This window comes from Sinohyriopsis cumingii, chromosome 16 (assembly GCF_028554795.1).
Source record: "Sinohyriopsis cumingii isolate HCF-2022 chromosome 16, ASM2855479v2, whole genome shotgun sequence".
Lineage (NCBI taxonomy): Eukaryota > Metazoa > Mollusca > Bivalvia > Unionida > Unionidae > Sinohyriopsis > Sinohyriopsis cumingii.
The window spans coordinates 79,003,297-79,026,267 of NC_142976.1; the positions used below are offsets into that span (position 1 = coordinate 79,003,297).

A 22,971-nucleotide genomic window follows, 5' to 3' on the forward strand; every position below is an offset into this window, starting at 1 on the left:
ATTGAATTGTTTTTTTTTGTTAGTTTTATTTTTATATATTTCATTACATGCTATTGTAATTTAACATTGTATGCCCGACTTGATCTTGCCCAAAATTGAGTTCATTCCTGTTTGACCTGCTTGATGTTTGTTAAATTTTATTTTGATAGCTAAATAATAGCTGAATTATTCTCCATGTATATGGCTTAATATCAGGACCATTATTAATAATGTGTATGGCTTAATATCAGGGTCATTATTAATAGAAGAAATAAATATATTTATTTGGGACTAAGTTTTGGAATTTCCTGAGTTTAATTCAGGTTAAGGTTTTGCTTTTCTAAACATCAGGAGCATTCTAGAAGGTTTTTCTCCATTAGATAATGGTTAATTGTGACATGAGGTCAAGTAGAAAACTATATAATCTCGTAATTGTGAGGACTTGGTCATTCGTGCTATAACCGCTGGCACTTTCAAGTTGTATATTATATGCTGTGACCAGCAGTTTGGGCTGAAATCGTTTTTGTTCAAATTATTAAATTCAAGTGATTATTTTCTCTGGAAATACAAAAGTGCTCTGACAGAATTCTTGGATAAAGACATTTACTGGAATCTATACTGAATTCAAACCTCAGATTACATTATTGTGATTCAGTAAAAAAGACTGTTGATACATCAACACTCCATAATCTATGACATACACGTCATCGCCTTCAGTTTTTGAATTACTTCAGGACTTGTACTGAGTTTTATTCAGGACTTTAAATTACTAGGACTGGTGTCTAAAATTCTTCGATTATTTTGAGATTTAATTCGCAATACTGTAAGTTCTTCTTTTTTCTTCTCATTTTCACTTTGTGTTTGAGGAAAATAAATTATATTCGTTAAATTGTGCAAAGCTTGTTGTCATTCACTCTTTTCTTTTACTTATTTTAAGAGCATAGCCTTGTAACAGGGGAAATAAGATTCAGTGCAGACTATATAGTACTCACCGTTACACTAACACCAACACCTGCGACCAGAAATAATATGCCAAGGAAAAGGCAGATTGCACCTCTCCACGGAAACCCAGAACCCACAGTGGATCTTTAACATATACAATATCACTGGATGTAACAAATTGGCAAGCATGAAATATTAGGAAATTGAGCCCGAGACATTGTTAATTTTTTCTTAATAAAATAGTTATGATATAGAAGCTAGAAACACTAATTATTATCTTGACAGAATGTTCCAGAACTGGGTTAGATATTAGGATATACAATTTTAAAGGAGATGTTGCTATTGATGCTTTGTCCGTAATTTTATCTTGAAAGTCATCACTGAAGGCGACTGTTATTTGCAGTTTTATAATTGCTTGTGCTGAGGTCCGCTTAGAGTTCATGAAACAACATCCTCCCCCCCCCAAAAAAAAAAATAATAATAATATTTTGGCAAAAGGATAAGGTGCTAGAACTGCATTTCATTAGTATTTTGATATTAACATAAAACTATTATTTTTGGTCTCATTAAAACTATAGATTCGTTAAAAGTATGCTAAAATACTGCAATTTACAATTGTATAATTTATAGTATATGACGTACCATTGATGTTTTCATAGGGAATCAAGTTTGGTAGGAAGTTACTGAACTTATTTTAATCTTATCTGATTTACTCTGGCTTTAATTATATTCATAGTTGTGTGTGTTTAATGCATTAGCTTAATATGAAGAGACATCTTGCTGGGAACAAACACATCTGACCATAACATTATCTACTGGCTTTTTAATTCAACGAAACTCGGAAGATATCGAATTTAGTTGGATATAAAATAATTTAATAATACCACTGTCAGCATATAATTTAATAAAAGTCCTAACCATTCACAAAACTTGGCCAATTGTTATGTATTAGAATGGTCAATCACATCTCCATCCCGATATTACCATAATGTACTACTACTACTTCTACTACTACTACTACTAATAATAATAATAAGAAGAAGAAGAAGAAGAAGAAAAAGCAGGATTTCTTTATTATTTGTCAAGTACCAGTTTTCATGGAATCCAAGATCCCTTCAAAATCACATATTTAAAGTCCCCGCATATTACACCAAACAACGAAAATTGATATCCCAAATGTAAACAAATTCAGTGATAAATCTTACTTACAATTTTTGACAGTATGGACACTTTACCAAACTTGGGCTGCGATTATTAAACTGAAAAATAAAAATGACACTGCATTATATGCCTAAAAGCACAATTGTCAAAAGTTAAATACACAAACAGCCATGGCTACATAATTACAAAGCGCTGATAACACTTGTGTCATTCGTCATCATCAGTATTGTCTTTCTCTTATACTTTCTTAACGCATGCTGATTTAGAAAATTGTTTCATATCCTTGATAACTTGTTTTACGATAACACAAATCAAAATCATCAATGGTTTACATGGAATTTTCATATGCTATTTTTCAAGAGATACATTTATTTTCATTAGATAATTTGTTCTAAAAATATTATTACTTTACCATTTGAACACTGTTTTGTTTAAAAATCCACATTGTTTGACCCATGTATGATATAAAAATGGACAAACATGTGTACAGAAGTGGGATAGAAAAAATACCACCCTGAGGTTGATAATTCGTAGGATTGAAACAACATGCATGTGCCATGTATCGATACCTGCCACGATACATAATCAAAGATATGTTACATATCAATATAAGTATCCACTTCAAGAGACAGACGAACAGGAATTATTTATGGCATTGAAGGTAAAAACTAATTTCCTTGAGGTAAAGTATCATTTGGTATCAATTCACAACCTTTTGTATGAACGCCTATATCAAAATAGCATAATCGTTGATGTATCAATGTATCGGTGGATAATTGATCCACTACTAATTTATGGACTTTGCCTTGTTCTTGCCCTTAAATTTTGACACCCTCAGGTAGGATTTCCTTGACATCGATACATATGGTAGGTTCTAATGGTCCTTGTTTATTTCAGCAAATCAATATATTTAGTCTCTCTCCTATTCTACACTGTGCTTAGTAGTAGTATTCTGCTATTGACCAGCAGTGCAGTTTGTAAATTGAACTTTTTGAAATTTTGGGTGTTAAGTTTGGTATAAACTTCTCTTGATTTCTAATCCTGATAATCCAAGAAACATATATGATAAGGAGTTATCATACGCTTCAACTGTTTCTTCAAAAGTTATTCAGACAAATACTGCATTGTTGGTTATCTTTTTTACACCTTGCACGTATTGGCACGGAGTGCACGAATACTGCATAATTAGAAATTGATGTGGAGACAAAATTTTATTTTGGTTTTGAAGTAAACATAATTACACAAATGTCGGGATATTCTGCACATTTAAGGTTTCCGTCAACAATATTGGCGCAAAACGCATGCCGAATTCGACCAATTGACGAAAATAAATTACTGCAATGCTTACCAATTGAAAAACTTCAATTATCACCAGAGTTTTCTGTTCAAATTAATGCTAATTTTGAACAAAGGGATACCTTTCCTATGTTTACATGTCTCGCGATAGGTCGGGCTATTCTGCGCATGGCTTTGAAAAGATGTAATGTTTATGCATCGGATATTGAAATGAAATGCATAACTTTATACTCTTCCGGGCAACATTGTCATGTTTATAGCTGGTTTTACAAAATTCAACATAACAATGCCCCTAAATGGCAAGAGATATTAAGGAAACTAAACCGATCTTGTAAAAGAAATATTAAATAGGTTTTTCTGGGTTTCAAGTTCAAGAAGGTCATGGAGTGGTCTTCTGGTTGACATTAAGAAATTACATTTTCATATTCATTTAGAATATAAATGTGGCATATTTTTGTGCACTTTATGAATATCACTTTTCTTTATTAGAGGATGATCAATGCTTCTTGATATAAATTGAATTTTCAACCAAAACCAACACATGATCCAATGTTTACATAAATGACGTCTCATTGCGCAGAATTAGGCTGAAACTGTTGTCCACAGATATAACATTTCATGGGGTTACACTGTTTACTTTAAGATGCATTCTCCACAAAATCTTTTCATGATATAATTAATTTTGTAAACATATGTTATCCTGAACAACAACAACAACAAACATACATCCTCCTAAAATATTTTTCAGTTTACAGTAATTATAGGTAGAATATATATATATATATATATATATATATATATATATATATATATATATATATATATATATATATATATATCATAATTTTCTTAAGTATCTAAAATTTACAAACGTTGATACGGATAAACGCTCCCTGTAAAAAATAAAAATATATGACAGAAACTATTACTTTTAGGCCATTCTAAAGCTCTGACGGTAAGACAAATTACAGAAAATATGTTACTTACATGGAAACCCTTCCCGCATTGGACACATGAAAATAAAGATCTGCTTGTTCCTTGAGAAGAAACAGTAAGTATTTGGCGGCTGTGAATACAGAATGGATATCTATAAAATTTCCGAATTAAATGTAGAGTCTAGTGCTCCAATAACATAAACCTTTGACTTTTCAAAACTTCAACTAATACATAAGATTAATATCCCATGAAACCTGACCATATATGAATTGTCACTTCTGAGCAAAGCACTCTCAGAACTCTAAATCCAAGAGAAGTAGTGCAGATTCGAAGGAGAGTAAAGTGAGTAATTTATTTGGTACTGTGGGTGTGCCATTGTAATCTACCAGACGTTCAGTTAAACATTATATTAAAATGTTAATAATGACTGTTTCAATACCTCTTGTATAGAACGGCTGGCTGTCAACTAAGTAAAGTCAAACTGATATAATCCCAACAAAACAGAAATTGATACTATATTTGAAGAACAGACTTCAGCAACAAGTTCATGATTAACAAACTAGACAGGGACAGGTATATAGTAATAAATACAATGCGGTAACTACTTCTGATGAATGTAACAATTGTTGTCATGGATACAAGAAAATGAAAAATGTAATATTAAGTCTGTGACTTAATATGGATTTATAAAATCTAAAACCAAATCGGATATTATTTGTTAGTACTTTGAAAGTACACCCTTGATAGCATACTATAAAGGAACAACTAAGGAAGACGGAAAACTGCAAAGACAAGAAATAGGTGGTATGAATTTTATATTCCTTTTACCTATGGTTATCGACAATCCTACTTCAAGCACTGAAACCAAATATCTGCAGTCACATAATGCACCGGATGATAAATAAGGTGTATGTCATTTGCTTCAAATCAAATCAAATGTATAACAGTCAGCGTAGGACCTAATCTGTTTGTGCATCATTCATATAATCCATTTTGTTAACTGGGGTGATTTTAGATATCGTCCAGTAGTAATACTTTGATAAGATACGTGATGCTATCCGAATGGATAAAACAGGCTGAAGTCAAGAAGTCCTGGGGCAATTTAATCCAAACATGCTACCATTGAAAAATCATGATCAGAAATAAATTTTCATATGGTATGATTTTCAGGAATTTTAAACTGTACTTCATGAGGTGGTTTATTCATACAGTATGCACTTATATTTGTATCGATTGTTGGTTCTTTTTATTTAACAGAAATATTAATTTTTACAGAAAGAAATTTGTATAAAAAAAAACCCCACTCATTTAAAGAATCAGCTGTCTAATTTAATTGGTGTTATTCTGTCCCTCATCATGTGAAAGAGTTTTAATATCCCTACATTTATCACTTAACCGCGTTAATTTTTAAACATTTTCCAAAAACAACAAAAATTTATCTTTTCGCTCTCTATAATCCACTGGCAGTAATTTTAGTTTAGGTTTCCAAACAAATTTTATGACTTCATTGCTCGCCAACATATCCTCTCATTAATTTCCCCTAGATTCTTTCTGGACTCTGGTCGTCATAAGATCAAGAATCTCAGACGTTTCCATTTGAGATTGGTGTGCATACTTCCCGCTTTGAGTTTTAATAATGATTGTAAATGAGATAATAAAACGATAGAGCCCAACCAGTAAAAAATGACCACTGTGGAGACAATCAGGAAATTGTCTTTCTGAGCAGATTTTTATATACATGATAATATACAACAATTAATGTATAAATGGGCAAAAGAATTTTTAGGACAGTGCCTTTTTACACGGCTGGTCCCTATATGCAGGTTAGTTCATATAGCAGGTTTCATTTTGTCAGCTGTTTAAGATACCAGGTTGGCCTGGCACAAGTAATCCTTATAGCATTCACATCGCTGATCAAGAGACATTTGCACGGGCAACGGACATATCTCTTCCCAGCAGGTGGAACATTGAGAGGCTGAAATGGAATGGAATGTAAAATGATCAGTAATAAAACAATCAATTGTAAGGAGGCCTAAAATCAAGTCTCGCAAGTTCGCATAGCAGGTACAATTCTTATATATTTAAACCAGTTCCAGTTGGTTAGATGTTCTCTTTTGTGATATTAGTTGCGCTCAAAATTATAATTTATATGCTCATTGTGTGTGCGTGTGGTTTGGGTTTTTAACGTAGCTTGGAATTTTGTTCAGTCATATCGCTATGATGTCTGCAGTGTGGCAGTTTATCATGATATGTAGCACCGGGGCATCATGCCCCAGACATGTCGTATCATGTCCCACCCTATCACATTATCCAGACATCAGGCAGACCAGTCCTTACACTAACCTCCTAATGCTGAGCGCTAAGCAAGGCAGCTGCTAGTTATATCTTGCTTGAGTGCTAGCTTTTTGCGTTGAAAATCTTCTTTTTGTAGGTATTTGGTATTTAATTTATATATGTAGCAATATAACAGGTAGGAATAATGATAATACACTGGTTGTTGTGTGTAAACGCTTGCAGGAGTATTTATAACAAACTATGAGTATTCAGGCTCAAAAACTCTTTCTTTATATTACAATATGTTGGCACACAGCAAACTGAGTGTATATTATGCGCAAACGTTTCTTCCCTACCCAAATTGCAATCAAGCCACACAGTTTTGTACAGGTTTATGTTGTAGAACTAATGATATTGTGCAGGAACCATATTTCTACTTTCAGTGAGATGGTCCTAGATTTTTGTGTTATTAACCCCACAAACGATTGGACTTATTTTTATGCCAACTTCAAGTCATCTAGAATGTTTGGTCCCACTTTGGGATGTAGAGATAATGGTATTTTGCAGAAACCATTTTTATACTTTCAATTATAATTAACTTGACCATTAACCTTTTCATCCCAAATTCGATATACTTTTTCTACGATGTTTATTCCAGGTCTGTGATACAGAATTAACGTTAACACGTGACCCTGACATTTGACCGTATCGTCATGAAATCAATAAGATTCTTTGCTAGGCGAAGTGAAAGCCATCCACAAAGCTTGGTAACTCTTGATGGCAAAGAACTTAAGGTATTGTGCGGAAATGAAATAGTGAACAAATGTGTGGCCAGAGAACATACTATTTTGACGTTTTGCCTTTTGCAAGGTGTATTATAATACAGTATTGCAAAGAGATAATGACCTGTTTTTATGTGTGCATAGGTGTGTGTGTTGGTGTGTGTGTGTGTGTGAGTGTGTATGTGTGTGGGGTGTGTATGTCTCTTAAATAAACACCCCAAATCTAAAGATACTTTTTGTTATCACTACATAATTTACTCTTACTGCAGTGTTTCATTATTATGCCATTATTATAAAGCCCTTCAAATAGACTTGTACATATATCATGTGGATATGGTCATATATATATCATGTGGATATGGTCACAAAATCAATACAATTCCTTAAATTGGTTTTGCATCATTAAATACATTCGATTTTATTACAATGCCCTATCAAGATGATCATTTTACAAAGCCCTCATTATAAGGTGACCTCAATTATGACGCGTATCGCTTCTATGGTTCAATGGCGTGCATTACAAGGAGGGAATACTGTAAAAATCTATCAAAATATATAGCTATTAGTATTTTCATAAATATGTTGAATTTTACTAATCCAGTAAATTTACCGTTGCTTCGTTACAGACAGTGCACATAACAACACACTGATTCGTCTTTCCCTCGATGTTTATCATGGCCTGACATACTTTGCACTTGATCGTGGCTGGATTCCCATGAACTGTGGGACTAGAAGGAGGAGGTAACTCTTCTTGTCCTATAACAGGCACAGCAACCACACCTCCTTGTGTTGCACTTGTAGGCAGTTCTTGTGGTACCATGTTCTGTGCTGAAATGAGATGTTTAAAGCAGCGATGCGATATTTACAATATGCTGTCAGTGTTTATTGTGATTTCCGATATTAGGCTGTAATGGCATGTAACCAAATGTGGCAGTTTTCTAGAAAAAGAAATCACCAATTTTTACAGTATAGCAAACAATACTATACTATAAAATTTAACACATACAGATAAAACAGTATTATTCTTTATATACCATATTTTCCAGCCTAATCTGGAAACATGAGGGAGGGGAAATTTTTGTGTTGCAAGTCGAGGCAATTCAAGTAGATTACTTAGTGATGAAAATGTAGTGTAAAGTGCCTAATCCCAAGATGCGATTTGGCAGCACCACGGTTGATGGTAGGATTATACAAATTTTAATCAGTTGCTTATGGATGTGTGTTTATATTGATTCCTTCCATCATGATTTATAAATCAAAACATCATGGGACTGGGAGTAATTAGAGAAAAAAGGTAAAGTTCATTGAAAATATTTGACAAAATGTTATCTTATGGTTATAAATATTATAGGTACATAAACACAGATGCTACCAGTTACAACTGGAATACTTATATTTTATTTACTAATCACACTTTATCATGGCATTTCATTTGATGGTACGAGGTGAGAATGACATCTCTCAGATTGGGTGGGTGCATGAGCTTATTCAGGGCTGTATTGTTACAACACGGAATGGTATATATATTATTTTTTATACTGGACAGTGATTTCATTATCTTGTGTATTACAAAAGAAATTATGGAACTGAAAGTGAGTAAAAATTAGTAATATTATTGTTATCGAATTCTTACTTTAAATTGACTACTGGCAGCAATTTTGTGGAGCTAGTGGCAAGAAAATTTCAGATGCTTTAATGAAATATTTCTCGAACATTCTGTCAGTTTAATAAACTACTTTTAAAATATCTTTTATACATTCTTTGTATTCGACTTATAATATTTAAAATAACGTTTTTCTTCTTCCGCTGCTACATTGTAAGCCAGCTGAAAACTGTTTGACATCTTGAAATCATACTGATCACATAGTCGGTGCACTTTGCCTATAGTGTGTGCAATTTCATATTTTTGATAGTATAACATGTGAACATATCATATCACTTCCTATGGTTTTGATTGGTCCAAATAAGCCCACGAAAAAAATTATTTTGCATAATACTCTTTAAATAAGTTTGTTTGCTTATTTTCAAACGTGTGTGGGTGTTGGTGGCATAGTGTGAATATCACCACTTATACAAAAAGAAAAAACAAATATTTATGAGACCATTATTCAGAGACTGAATAATGTTTTTAAATGGCTAAACTACAGGAAGAAGATAATCAGATTATTCGCATGAAATATCTTTGACGGATACATCTTGAATATCTATAACAACATAGTGCATAGTTTGTTGAGATGACAATGCTATCGTGATATCTACAACAATGTGACTAAATACCATTGAAAAATGTATACAATAATCCATAAAGTGATTGTTTTACTAAGTTAAATTATTTTGGATGTGTAGTCATTAATTTCAATGAATTTTATGCATTGCTATTCTCCTTCTCAAGAAATAAATCTTCTGTATAAATTTGAAAGACTTTAAATGTTGAAGGATGAAAGTACTAATGTCACCATATTACATACATAAATCCCAACCATAAATATACAATACATGTTGTCGTTATGTGTGTTTAAAAATGATTTTGCCAAGTGTAGTTATTGTATTGCTATGAATATTTTTCTATTTATTTAAGTTTGGTGTATGGAAATTATTAGATACAAATTTGACATCAACACAATCATACCAGATGAATTGAGTGGCCACTTAAGACGGTTCTACGCTAAGGCCCAACCAAATTTGTTATCATCCAGTGTCACAAAAATGTCCGCGGATCAGGCGCAAGAATATCCCAATTCCTTGAAAAATGTTCGTGTAGCCATAAACAGATAATCGAAGCACAATAGAAAAGATATTACATTGTCATAGACAAAGAATTCAGAAATGCTAATTCGATGTTAAATCCAAAACTAAAATTGAATTGAAAATCAGGTATTTCAAGACCAACCCAGCACTACCAAGTAATTTCACTGGAAGAATTAGGAAAAATCAATGCGTATCTTTAAAACTTTGACCCTGTTGCCCTTCGATTTAAAATATGGTATCGGTTGGCTATTCATTTTGTCACCAGAGGTATATAATTTGACCATCAACTGACCCCAACATCCTTACAATTTGAAAATGATGCATCTGGCATGGCGTACATTCCTATAAATCATGTAACGCTTCAAAAAGCCACCAAGGTGGTGTTGAAGCAAAGCTTGAAGAAACAACAGGCAAAAGAATGTATGCAACTGGCACAAACACTTGTCCAGTGAAATCTGTATTAAAAGAATCCTTCAGAAATGTGACACAGCAGCAAATGCCTTATTTATGCAATGCAGTAAAGAATCACTAAGATCCTGAATTCGCTGACAAATGGTACACTTGTAGATCGGTCAAACCAAAGCATTTCTCCACATTATGCCAGACATTTGCAAGAATGCAGGAGTGCACCACTATACTGGTCACTCAATCTGTGCAACAGCAATTCAATCTATGAGCGATGCTGGGTTTGCGCCAGAAATATTTTATTTATCACAGACCACAAGCGTGAGGACTCTCTAAAAACGTACAGTCGAAGACCTAGCACTGAACAAAAACAACTAATTAGTTCAGTTTTGGAAAATATGGCTAATGGTGGTCAAGTTCTGTCAATATCATACCCAGTTTCGTCCTATTGTCAAGTCCTTTGGACTTCATTTACTTTGTGAGTGATTAGGTAAAATTTACACATCAATAAATACCCAACCGTGATCATTTAATCATATAGTACATTTTACCTAATCACTCACAAAGTTTACATAAATTCCTTTGGATGTTATTTACTTTGTGAGTGATTAGAAAACTTTACACATGGAAAAATACCTAACCATGATCATGTAGTCCTACAATGTAAGACATAGCACATGTTTTAGTTTCAGAACAAAAAAATCGGGTGATGAGTCATACCTTGTAGGACTAGGTTCAGTCGGTGTTTGAATTTTAGAGAACACTAGACAAACGGTTTAAAGTTACGCAGCTTATTTCTTTGATGCAGCCATACATTCAACGTAGGTGGACTATCTGTTTTATTAAACATGTTAATACAATTAATACTTTATGGTTTCTGCATTGATTAAAAATAGGCTATTCAATAGAATTTGGAGGGGGGAAAGGGGTCAATCTTTACCAGGCTTTTGCATACGGACTAAATTGATAGCCTCTAAAGAGACTATGTGATGCCATTCCGACTCAAAATGAAATTAGTTTACATATTCTGTAGTTTGCTGCTCCAAAATACTGCAAATATCCGGACACAAATATATTGCAGTAAATATGGGAATTTTGCATGAAGGAAAACTTCTTTCAAATGAATATTGCAACTATGTAATGTTTAGTTGTGGCGCACGTTTGCCTGCCCGCGATTACGTAAGTAAGGAACAAAGGAATGGGTTAGCAGCCATGTGTATATGTAGACCCTGCGGCTATCGTAGTGATTCGTGTTTGTACAAGATCCCCGCTTTGTTGGGTGTCAAAACTCACATGTAGACTTTGGAAGCTTTGTTCTAGAACAAAGGACCCTTGTTGCTGTTGTAAATCTCCCCGCGTTGACAGATGGCCTGTTTTTATAAACATATCCCTCATATATTAAATAATCAAGCAGACAAGGAATGTCCAGTAATAACGCTTGCCAAAATGTTAGTTAGGGGTTATCAAACATCGATATTCGCCACCTGCTACAATTGAAAAACATTTAGTAATCGCACTTTATCTGGGTTTTTCAGCTATTACGGCCATATGTAATCAGACATTAGTGCGTCAAGTAATATATGTTTTCAGTGTTTTTATAGATATCCTTAAAATCTGATCTATGCACCCGAATATGAAAGTGCAATGATACATTGTACAAATGCTGGCTTTGGGTTACGAATGTTAGTTTTGGGGCACATCGGTTCTTCCTTTTGCTCTTCACTTTAAGAAAGTGTATCACTTAATGACCGAGCGTTATCTTGCCATTTCATTGCGGATACCTGGTGATAATGGAATCTATTGAAATGGGTGGGTACATTAGCTTTTTAAGGGCTGCATTCTCACAACATGGGAAAGTAGATATTACAAACCTTTATAATGCCCCAATATGTGCTTTCGCTTATGTTATGAATTGTAAAAATTGAAACTTTTTAATGGGCTGTAGTAAAATAAATGAGTAAAAGGTATTAATATTAATAGAATAAAACTCTTGCAATCAAATTGCTTTTGTGTAAAAAGAGGGTTTTTTTAAAGTCGTAAACATTTATATAATCGAAATCGTTATTATCAATCGGGTACTCGTTGTCAAACGTGAGATTACTGGCAGGAAAATTCACAAGTATTTTATCAAGTCAGTCCTAAGTACGTGCTGTCAGTTGTATGAAACATTAAAGTGTCTTTTCACCGTTTCATTTTATTTAACCTGAAGTACTTAAATTATTTACTTGACTTCATGTGTTTCATTTCAAGCCATCCTTCAAGTAACCCTTTTGATATCTTGAAATCATATTCATCTGCCTTGCACATTTACGTCATAAAATTAAATGGAAGCTGGGCAAAGTAAAAATGAATACGAAAACAGGGTTAATGTTAATAAAGAACCTGAAATGTTTACTTTACAAAAGTAAAAAAAAATTCATGGAGTTGAATATGGGAGGCAAATTGGAAAACGTTCATAAGAGTCATAAAAAAATCAAATATGAACTTTAAAAAAAGAACAAGTCAAATTTAAAACTTTGCAAGAGAAAAGAAAATATCCCAGTTGACCAATTTCATAGTTGCATTGCATGATCCATCTAACAGGCAAAAATCATCTAGCCCACCATTCTTTTGACATCACATTCACACTAACATTAAACTAAAGTTGCCACCAGGCTACTCCGAAGATAAATTCCATTACGGAATGTATATAGGTAGTGTAGGTAAGGTAGGTAGTGTTGAAAGGTAGGTAGGTGGTGTAGGTAAGTTGGTAGGGTATGTAGGTAGGTTGATAGGTAGGTAGGTAGGTAGATGCATAAGTGAGCAGATAGGTTTGTAGACAGGAGGAAGTGTCACGAATACAGAATATTTACCAACCTTGAAACTGCGTCGACGGTAACACTTGCACCGTGTTTGAAACTTCTAGCTTGCTTGTATTTTCGGCCATTTTAGAATATTTTTATAGGTAAGAGAGAATAGTTTTATGTTTTGCTGTTATTTTATAGATATCGTACGAATATAACACATAGACCCAACTATCGCGGGACTGCGGCCAATCGGGAAGAAAAAATAAGTTCACACATCACATAAAACAGACAAATGTAACGTAGGGTTATCGCAATTTACCTGGATCTACTGATAGTTGCCAACGTCTGCACTTGAAAACAAATAAGTATTATTTTTAAATTGAGCTTTCTCTGGGCTATCAGTTGGATCAGGTAACGTACAATCTCTTGAACTGGTTGTACAATCTAGCTTTTTCAGGGGATTTATTTTCACGATGTGGGAAAGTAGATAGTCGCTTAGTAGACATGTAGAAACATGTTGTTGTCAATGTTGTTGAGTCTAATCACATTAGTTTGTATCCGATTCATATTATCATGAAATGCAATGTTATTGTCAAGGTCAATCTAAGTCGCTATTCCATTTCTGATCTTTGATATACTGTACTTATGTGGGATGATGAATATGTCAGCGTATACTTCTGTAGGATTATGGAAGTTTACAGAAGCACATTGATAGTTGCCAAGACAATCAAAATAAATAATAATGTTCTTCTCTGAAGGCAGGAATCACCTTTTACTTTAGTTGACTTTTATGGGCTTAAATGTGATCCATTAAAACAAAACACTTACATTATTTAAAAATCACGTTATGACGTCAATGTAGCTAGAAGAACGTAATGTCTTAATTTCAGATTTATGGGGTCATAAGGTTTTATTATCTATTACAAAATCAATTCCAATTATAATTTCAATTTTAGTGCCATATCTACATGTTAATGCAGTTTATAAACCTATTACCATGGTAGCCGAAGGGACAAATTTTAAGAGATTGTCAATAAGAATCTGTCATTTACAGCTATCAATAGATTTGCAGAAACATAGTGAGGATTTAAAAAAGCACCCTCCAATGAAACAACATCCCCACCCCGAAAACCTCCCAAACAAAAACAGCAAACAAACCACGACAAAAACAACAGGAAGAGACAGAGCTGAAACAATCCAAATTGTTTGCACAAAGTTTGGTGACTGAGTGTGTAAAGAACATCGATGATACTTTTGATTTAATGATATCTATTCATTCCAGTGTATGTATCCATGCCGATAGATCTACTTCCGGGAGAAAAATAAGATGTAATTTGGAAAAACTAGACAAACTTCGCTTAATGAGATTGACTAATCTTCTGATGAACAGGAAAAATTCGAGTACGTATTTATTGGAAGTTGCGTGAGCATTATGATGTCTATTTCTTACGGGTTGTTTGGAACATAACACGCTGTAATTATGGCAACGTGGGGTAAATGTATTATTTCGCACAAGATGAAAATATAGCAAAGGGGCTAAATGCCTTAATCGAACACACACACACACACACACACACACACCATATAATGTTATGCTTGAACATACTTTACAGAGAGTAATTCCAGACTTTAGACCAAAGATATGTACTGTACCAAGACATTTCTTAGCGTCATCTAATGCAAAGTTAAAGTAGATGCTAATAATGATATGGTAAATAATTTCAGCAAGTTGCTTGTAAAAATCATTGCCATATTTGACAGAAGTGGTAATTTTGCAAGTTGTATGAATACAGAGATAATATTTGCTTGAAACGAGTGAATGCTGGATCTATTTCCAGTGGATGAAAAACACAGGACTTGAGTTTTTCAACCAGACGAGGAAACATGTCCGTTATTTACCCAGGGCAAGTGAAGTTTCTTTTTGTTTTACGCTCGTACGTATTGGTTAGCTATATGCATAACCGATTGAAGTAGCAGATTTCTCACTGCATCCCGCGCGATAATGTCCGCTGTTTACCGTTACGTTCTGCTATATTTTTGTAATATTAGCAGTAACATAATTCCCGTTCTCAATTAAATAGCATATTAAAAAATGAAGGATTTGAACTTGGCTCGTCTGCATACCAGCAGGAGATACTTAACACTACATCAAGCAAGCATATAAAATTTCCCCAGAATCCTTGGTCAAAATATTATTGAGTCTTTCGAATATTTCTGGCATTACACTCCAGTGAATTATCAAAATTGGTTCTCTTTGATAATCAGGTAATTCACTGTCTAGCATGCAATAAAATATCTTACTGTCTAGCATACAATACAATATCTTACTGTCTAGCATACAATAAAATATCTTATTGTCTAGCATACAATTAAATATCTTACTGTCTAGCGTACAATAAAACATCTTACTGTCTAGCATACAATAAAATATCTCAATGAGATACAAAACCTTGGGTTATTCATTCATTTTCAACAAACAGGATTAAACAAGTCAATATGAATGATAAATTGAGAAAGTAACTATCAGTAGCAGCTGAATCAAGATAGGAAAACATTTGTCTCCTGTATCATAAGATTACCTCATAATCGATTGCACAATTGGTAAATGGTAACTTTATGTGCAATCGTATCTTTTGGCTACAATACACGAGAAAAGAAGCATTGGCATCCCAGCATACCATCGTTAATGAAACTCTCTTTTGTTTTTGCCAGAACTAACGTGCGTTTTGATACTGCGCACAAAGTTTAAAGAATAAATTAGAAATAATTTTCAATCCAGGAATAGCAAAACTTTCAATGATTACTGAAGGTCTGCCATATATTATTTGTTCTTGGATTTGAATAGTTTACTGGGCTCAGTAAAATGAGTTAAAAAGTTGTAAGTGACGGTCATCGTATCTGGCGGCTTGATTGGGAAGTACAACTATTAGCAGATTTCACGGTACTGGTAATAGATTACCCAATATGCAACAACATATCCATCCATAGATCAACAGAAAATAAAATGAAGATGCTCACAAATATACATTTGTTTGAAATGTTCAGGTATTCAACAAAAATAAGATAAATTATTTAGGCATTAAATAATAACGTCAGCACTGATGTACCTTAAAGACTCTTATATGATATCTTCTAAAGTGACTAATTATGGAAAGACTATGTTTGCATGTGAAGTTTTAGAAACGAAATCTAGATATCCTTCATGACTACATAGTTATCACTCATTCACCATTTTTATTGAGTAATATTTACAATAGAAATTAGTTATTCCGGCATGGAAAGGTAATTGTGATAAGTAGGTATGGTTATTATATGATATTACCAAGCATCCATTGCCGTGAATCCATGGTATGCTACTTTTATGGTTAGGTGTTTGTTTATAGCCTGAGGGAAAGCATGAGGCCCCAGAGAAGAAATGATAACATACTCCATGATTGTTGGTGCAGGCCACTTTTAGTAACGAGTATAGATTATCTGCTGAGCGGTTATTTGGATATCAGTACACGAAGGAATTCATTCAAGACAAGAGATCTCGCGAATGGGTTGCAATATTACCAGGTGTGATAGCTGCGCTAAATAATAAATTAACTCGAACAACTGTGTTGAAAACCGTTAATCCATTCAAAAGCGCGCGTATAACAAAACAACGACGTGATTTTTCAAAGCAACCGGTACTGGGTAATGTGAGTGTAAGATATTTATATGAACCCGGGGAACTTGAAGGCGGTAAAAAAAAGAGCAACTGATCCTGTCTGGAGTATCACGACGCACAAGATATCTAACATAGTAAGATCCTAGGTTAGACCCGCAATATACAGACTGTATTCAACCGCTCCTCAACGTGGACAATTACAAATAATTCCGGAGGATACACAATTGCCACCCCGATCACTTAACTAGAACCCCTACGTCAATTACATTCAAGACAGGTCAACATCACATTTTCTAGTGTATGACCGCAACTACTATCTTTTCTATCCACGGTAAATTGTCTTGGATCATTACTCGAGTACTGCCACAACATTATACAATTACAACTTGCACAATGATTATTCTGCTGTTGTTTCAGCGCGTTGATAAATTTAACATCAAGGTCAAAATCGCGTTTATTTTTTTGTCACTTTGTTTATAACTAGCTAATTTTTTTCTTATTATATCGTTGTCAGTATCATCATTAATGGTTTCTGACTCGTCCAAGACAATTCTTCGTAGCTGAGATATTCTTCTGACTCTGAACACTGCAAGATAATCTAAGTTTGACTATTCGATACGATCATCAACGATCCAAACAAATGTATCAGTAATAGTTAATCCTTGTGATGAGTGAATTGTCATCGCGTATCCTAGCGTCCACGGAGATTTATCAATGTGTAGCGCATCCTCAACAACACTGACATAAACACAGTATCATTTAATACAAGATTTTGTATTTCGGTCTGTCCTGGTATATCAACGTCGATATTCTGTCGTCGTGTATCAGTTGGACTGTAACACAACGGTACACGTAACGCTGAGAATTTCTCCTTGTGTAACTGAAACAACTTCCGTTGAAGTATGTCTCTGACTATCTTTCTACTTGCCACTATCAAATCATTTGGTATCCACGTTTGTAGAAAGTCGTTCATGGAAGTTTCTGGAATTACCTCGCGCGCTATTTTACATTGAATTTTATTCGGTTGTAGTCTGATTAATTTTTTAAACTCCTTTAATTCTTCATGAAGTGCTCTATGATCATCAGTTATCTCCGGGTAATAATCAACAAAATTCTTTAACCACCAATGTGGAGATGGCCCGACAAACGGAGGCGGTTGACTGTGATCACCTCACATTATCACAGATGTGTTTTTCATTAACAACCAATCAAGAAATGTTTTTAATGTTTCTAACGACACTGTACACACTTCATCCCAAATGATAATCCGGGAATGTATTTCTCACCCATTCTATCGGGAGTCCATATGCCACCGCTGTATTTGAAAAAGCTGTGATAAGTACAAGAATTAACTCCTCGTTGTTTCATTTCTCGTGCAAGTCTATGTGTTGGTGTTAGCACAATCATGTCATCGTGTTTCTGTCGAAATAATTCGATCACCCGAGTTGTCTTACCAGAACATCGCGGCCCGTTCAAGTAAACCGTCTTGTGTCTGGATACTGGATCATACACGGACGGCGCCAACGACAATTCTGATATCTGATTGCTGTAATAAACATCTTTAACCGCAACATCAGCGGATTCACAATAATTATGTAACGTTTCTTCTTTTATTCTCCACGAACCCCATGATGCATTATAATCCAAAAAACGAGCCAGTAATTCTAAATATATTTTAGCGATATAAAATGAATCCGTGGCAACTGTGACTCCGCTGCGAGGAAATCTATTTATCATCGATAATCGGTTTATAGAAGCATAAGCGAGCACTGAGGATCTTAAATGAGTATACTGAGGAGATTCTGCACTGATAAAACTAACAATTGTGCCTAACTTTTTTCCGTTGGATAAGTAAGCGTCTTCCCGATCACAATATATATCTGCATCAGCGACCACAAATTTATATTCGGCGGGATCCATAATCAATCTTGCACAATGCCGTTTATGATCATATGCACCACCCTGAGTAAATTTACCAATTATTATTCTACCACGATCTTTTGCGGTTTTTTCATTGTTACCAAGTTTAATCTTGAGAATATTAGGAGCATCATCAACGATGACATCAATAGGAGTATTTGGACATGCTTGTTTATATTCTTTGATGACCTCATCTACACTGAAACGTTGTGGTGTTGGTAATCAAACTTCGGTCTGCTTCAGATACGATATTATTGTCTCGCTGACCGACAGCGATATTAATATTTTACTGTCAAGCATATATCATAATAACACTATTGGCGCCCAGCGTTTTTATGAAAAGTGTCTTCCAAACCAAACATAACAGCACAGATGAAGATCTATAGCGAATTCGAAAGACAACACATAAGCAAATCCAGTCAAGTCAAAATCGAGTAACGGTCCGTTTATGGCAACTCATGTCATATCGTACATGGGATGTCCAAACCGCACAAAATATCCAACACACTCTCCGTAAACAAGAAAACTCCTCTAATAACACGCGATCATGTCAACGGATATCATACCGTCACGATCATACTTGGTATTCCACAAACCGCCATGCCCGTATTCGACACATCTAGCTTGAACATCCTCGTGTTGGTTTCCACGAATTATTCTCTCTGACAAAATGAGCAGCGACTGACGGAACTGTAAAACAATTACTCAGTAACGGGTTAATGTTTTCTGTTTAAAATCTGTCCGCGAGTTTTCTCATTGTTTCATGAAGAGATTCTTGACGATATAAATCACCGTTAGGTCTTACAAAATGATCATATTCTTCATCAGAATTTGAAAATAACAATACCGATACAGGACCATTTTTACTTATTTGTTTAATAAAATCAAACATTCCACCGGCGTAACATTTTACAGTTCGATCTCGTAGAAATATATTCACAGCGCTACTCCACGCGTGCGCATTATGATCAACGATATTTATTGGAGCTCCACTCGATTTATATTTCGATTTGTACAATACTTCCCCTGTTATCGTTGCTACGGTTATTGGGAATTTTAATATTCTTTCTTATTGTAGCTCCGGTATCCTTGACCGATTCAGCCCACTTCGCTATTTTTTCACGTCGCTGATCAGTCAAACCATTTCCACGTTTCGCATTTGTAAAATGTTCCCTTACTCGTTCGGCTACACAGCTCAACGATGAAAATCTCATTGGCGCAAGATCATCAATGTTGGGTTTATTTATCTTGTAAATTCCATAAATAACCGCGGTCACAGGATACGCTCGTTTGTAATATGGATTATCAATACCAGTAAACGTTCCTGGCTTGGAATCTTTACTTAACAAAACGGTTTTTCCATCGGCAAGGACAGGGTCACGTTTGTCACGGATAATCCACGTATCAGAATCTTCTGCTAGCACAATAAACTTTATTCTGAAAAAAATATTTCTCATCACGTTGATGAATATCAAAGAGATAATCGATACTCGTTTTCGCTCGTGTATCGTTCATTGTAGCATCAATGACTTTGTAGTCGCGTATAATTTCAAATGTCGACCATGTGTGAGATGCTTCATCATCACGAAATTCTTTTTTAGCATTCCTGATAATATTAATCAGATCAGTCAGAGCTCGCCTCCGCGAGTCAGGGGTTAGTCTGTCAAGATCGAATCTTGAAGCTTCCCAAGGCTGGATTGTGGATAATCCCTCAAACTCTTCCATATTATATTTCAGACAAGTATTTAAATAGAAAATGTTATATATAATGACTCATTTACGAAATAAGTGCAAATGATTGATGATAGGGTCTGCAACTCATTTTAACAAATCCTGCGTAAATGAATATTGCGGACAACATTCACAAAGTGTAAAGAGAGGCAGTCTATGTCCAAAACCCTGCTAACTGCGTGGTGTTGGAGGTAAAGGTAACACACAGCTGTGTGCGCAATTCTATGGAAAAATGTATCCAGCTGGCAAATATTTTGATATTTGTATACCTTCAGTACGAAAAGTAGCAGAAAATATGTATAAAACCGCATTCTCAAAAATATATAAACAAAAAATTATTTTCCATTATTGTTAGATCGGTGGTATGCCGTTATATTCAGTTAATTTCTTTTTTTTTTTTGTTATTCTACATCACTTTTTTTTTTCAGAATTATTTAAGGGAGATAACTCCGTTAAGGATACTTCTTGCGATTAGTTACCTCCCTTTGACCATATCAGAAATAATAATACAGACGTAATTATTTACGAGTATTTTACATTAAGACAGACTTGTAAAAAATATTTTGTGGTTAATTCTCTCTCTTGTATATCAGTTGAGAATCCGTAGTATTGTAATCTTAATTCGACAAACCGTGCTTATTTGATTTCTGCGTTTGCCGAGAATGGCTTCCGGGAAGAGTATCGGTTATTTCCCCTGTTCCATATCAAGGAATATCAGTACGTTATGTGTAAGGGTAAATAAGAAATAATATTTTCTTTTTGTTTTATTAAATTCGTTCCGTTTCCTGGTTCATCTGTATTTTTTCGGCGAAAGTAATTAATAAAAAATAAAAAACGAGTATCCACACCGTTTCCCGAATTATTTTCGGATGCATATATTATCCAAAAAAATACTCACTTTACAAATCTGACTTGTTGGGTAGGAATACGTTCATACAGTGTATTTCTTCCCAATTTGTGTGTTCAGAACAAAAATTCAGTTGTATTTTGCGATCCAACTGGGAAAATGTAAACGGTTAGCCAGATAACAATTTTTGAATCATATACCAGTAGATTGGAACATGGCGCAGTGGTAGCGTGGCTAATTCTCGTTCTCGACGCTTCGAGTTCCAATCCAGTGACCGGCATATTGTCGACGTAGGCGATATTTCGCGATTTTATATATAATTGGGGGTTCACCTCAAGCTCCAATTTCAATAGAAAAAATTCACTCTCCCCACGTCGTCACCACGGATTGGTGCTGATTTGCATCCCCGGGGTTGATTTCTGGGGGGAGTGTACAAAAATCTGTTGAATGTAGAGAGAAGGCCTCCGTCCTTAGGATAAGTTAGAATTAAGATTACCCGTCAAACCTACTACTAATATGTTGTGCTGTCCTTAGGATAAGTTAGAATGAAGATTATATGTACCTGCTGATCCCGCTAGCATATCATTTGGTAAGCTAGGTGTTCACATAAGTTGTGCTGTCCTTTGGATAAGTAAAAATTAAGATTGCCCGTCAAACCTACTAGAATGTCATAAGACAATCTAGGTGGACACGGTAAATAACGTAAATATACTTCAAAACAAAAAAGGGTCAGCAAGACCCCTCATTTTCTTACAAATATATAATATACTGTATAATGAATTACGAAAATATCAATGATGTAATTTCTGCTATTAAAAAATTAGAACACGACGCTATAAATATATCTGATGAATTAAATCTTGAAAAAATTATTTCTGATTTTAAAACACTGCAAGAGCGAAACGAGGGGGGTGGGGCATACGCGCTACCGTTTCAGTGTAGATTTATAAAAAAGATTCAGACGGCGATGTGTCAATCACTACCACAGTAGAAGAAGAGTGAGTAAAGGAATTTGTCACTCTCTCTCTCTCCGTCCATTGAAAATATTAGATCAGAATTATCTCGTGAATATCAAGCAAAGAAGATAAGTAATACTCGTGTGAGGCAACTAAGAAAAATTCTGTCTAATGAAAACGAAAGTTAGACACATTCATGGAAATAAAAATGAAAGTATGTCCCTGACTTTGTCAGAAGAATTTTTCCTTGTCCTTCACCACTGACAGATTTCAGTAAAATATTATAAGAAATGTATTTTTTACTGAAAATATGTCGAATTTGTTAATTCTGAATGGTAATAAGGTAGTCTAAATCGTGTAAATCGACTGTCTTGTTAATTCTAAATGGTAATAAGGTAGTCAAAATCGTGTAAATCGACTGATTTGTTAATTCTGAATGGAAATAAGGTAGTCAAAATCGTGTAAATCTAGCAAATTTCAGTAAAAAAATACATTTCTTATAATATTTTACTGAAATCTGAAGAGTATTTGTCAATCCGCCTTGTTGACTTTATCA

General features: G+C 34.4%; 1 protein-coding gene across 1 annotated transcript in view; it reads right to left on the reverse strand.

Moving 5' to 3' along the window:
- Positions 1-13,624, reverse strand: part of LOC149780862 (type 2 phosphatidylinositol 4,5-bisphosphate 4-phosphatase-like) — a 44,191-nt gene extending 30,567 nt beyond the window's left edge. The window contains exons 1-6 of the mRNA XM_089937961.1: positions 13,380-13,624; positions 7,981-8,198; positions 6,183-6,289; positions 4,366-4,444; positions 2,131-2,180; positions 972-1,065 (exon numbers count right to left, since the gene is read on the reverse strand). Coding sequence (XP_089794087.1) covers positions 972-1,065; positions 2,131-2,180; positions 4,366-4,444; positions 6,183-6,289; positions 7,981-8,198; positions 13,380-13,449 — 618 coding nt within the window. The 5' untranslated portion in view covers positions 13,450-13,624. The remainder of the gene's footprint in view (positions 1-971; positions 1,066-2,130; positions 2,181-4,365; positions 4,445-6,182; positions 6,290-7,980; positions 8,199-13,379) is intronic.
- Positions 13,625-22,971: the final 9,347 nt, after the last annotated feature.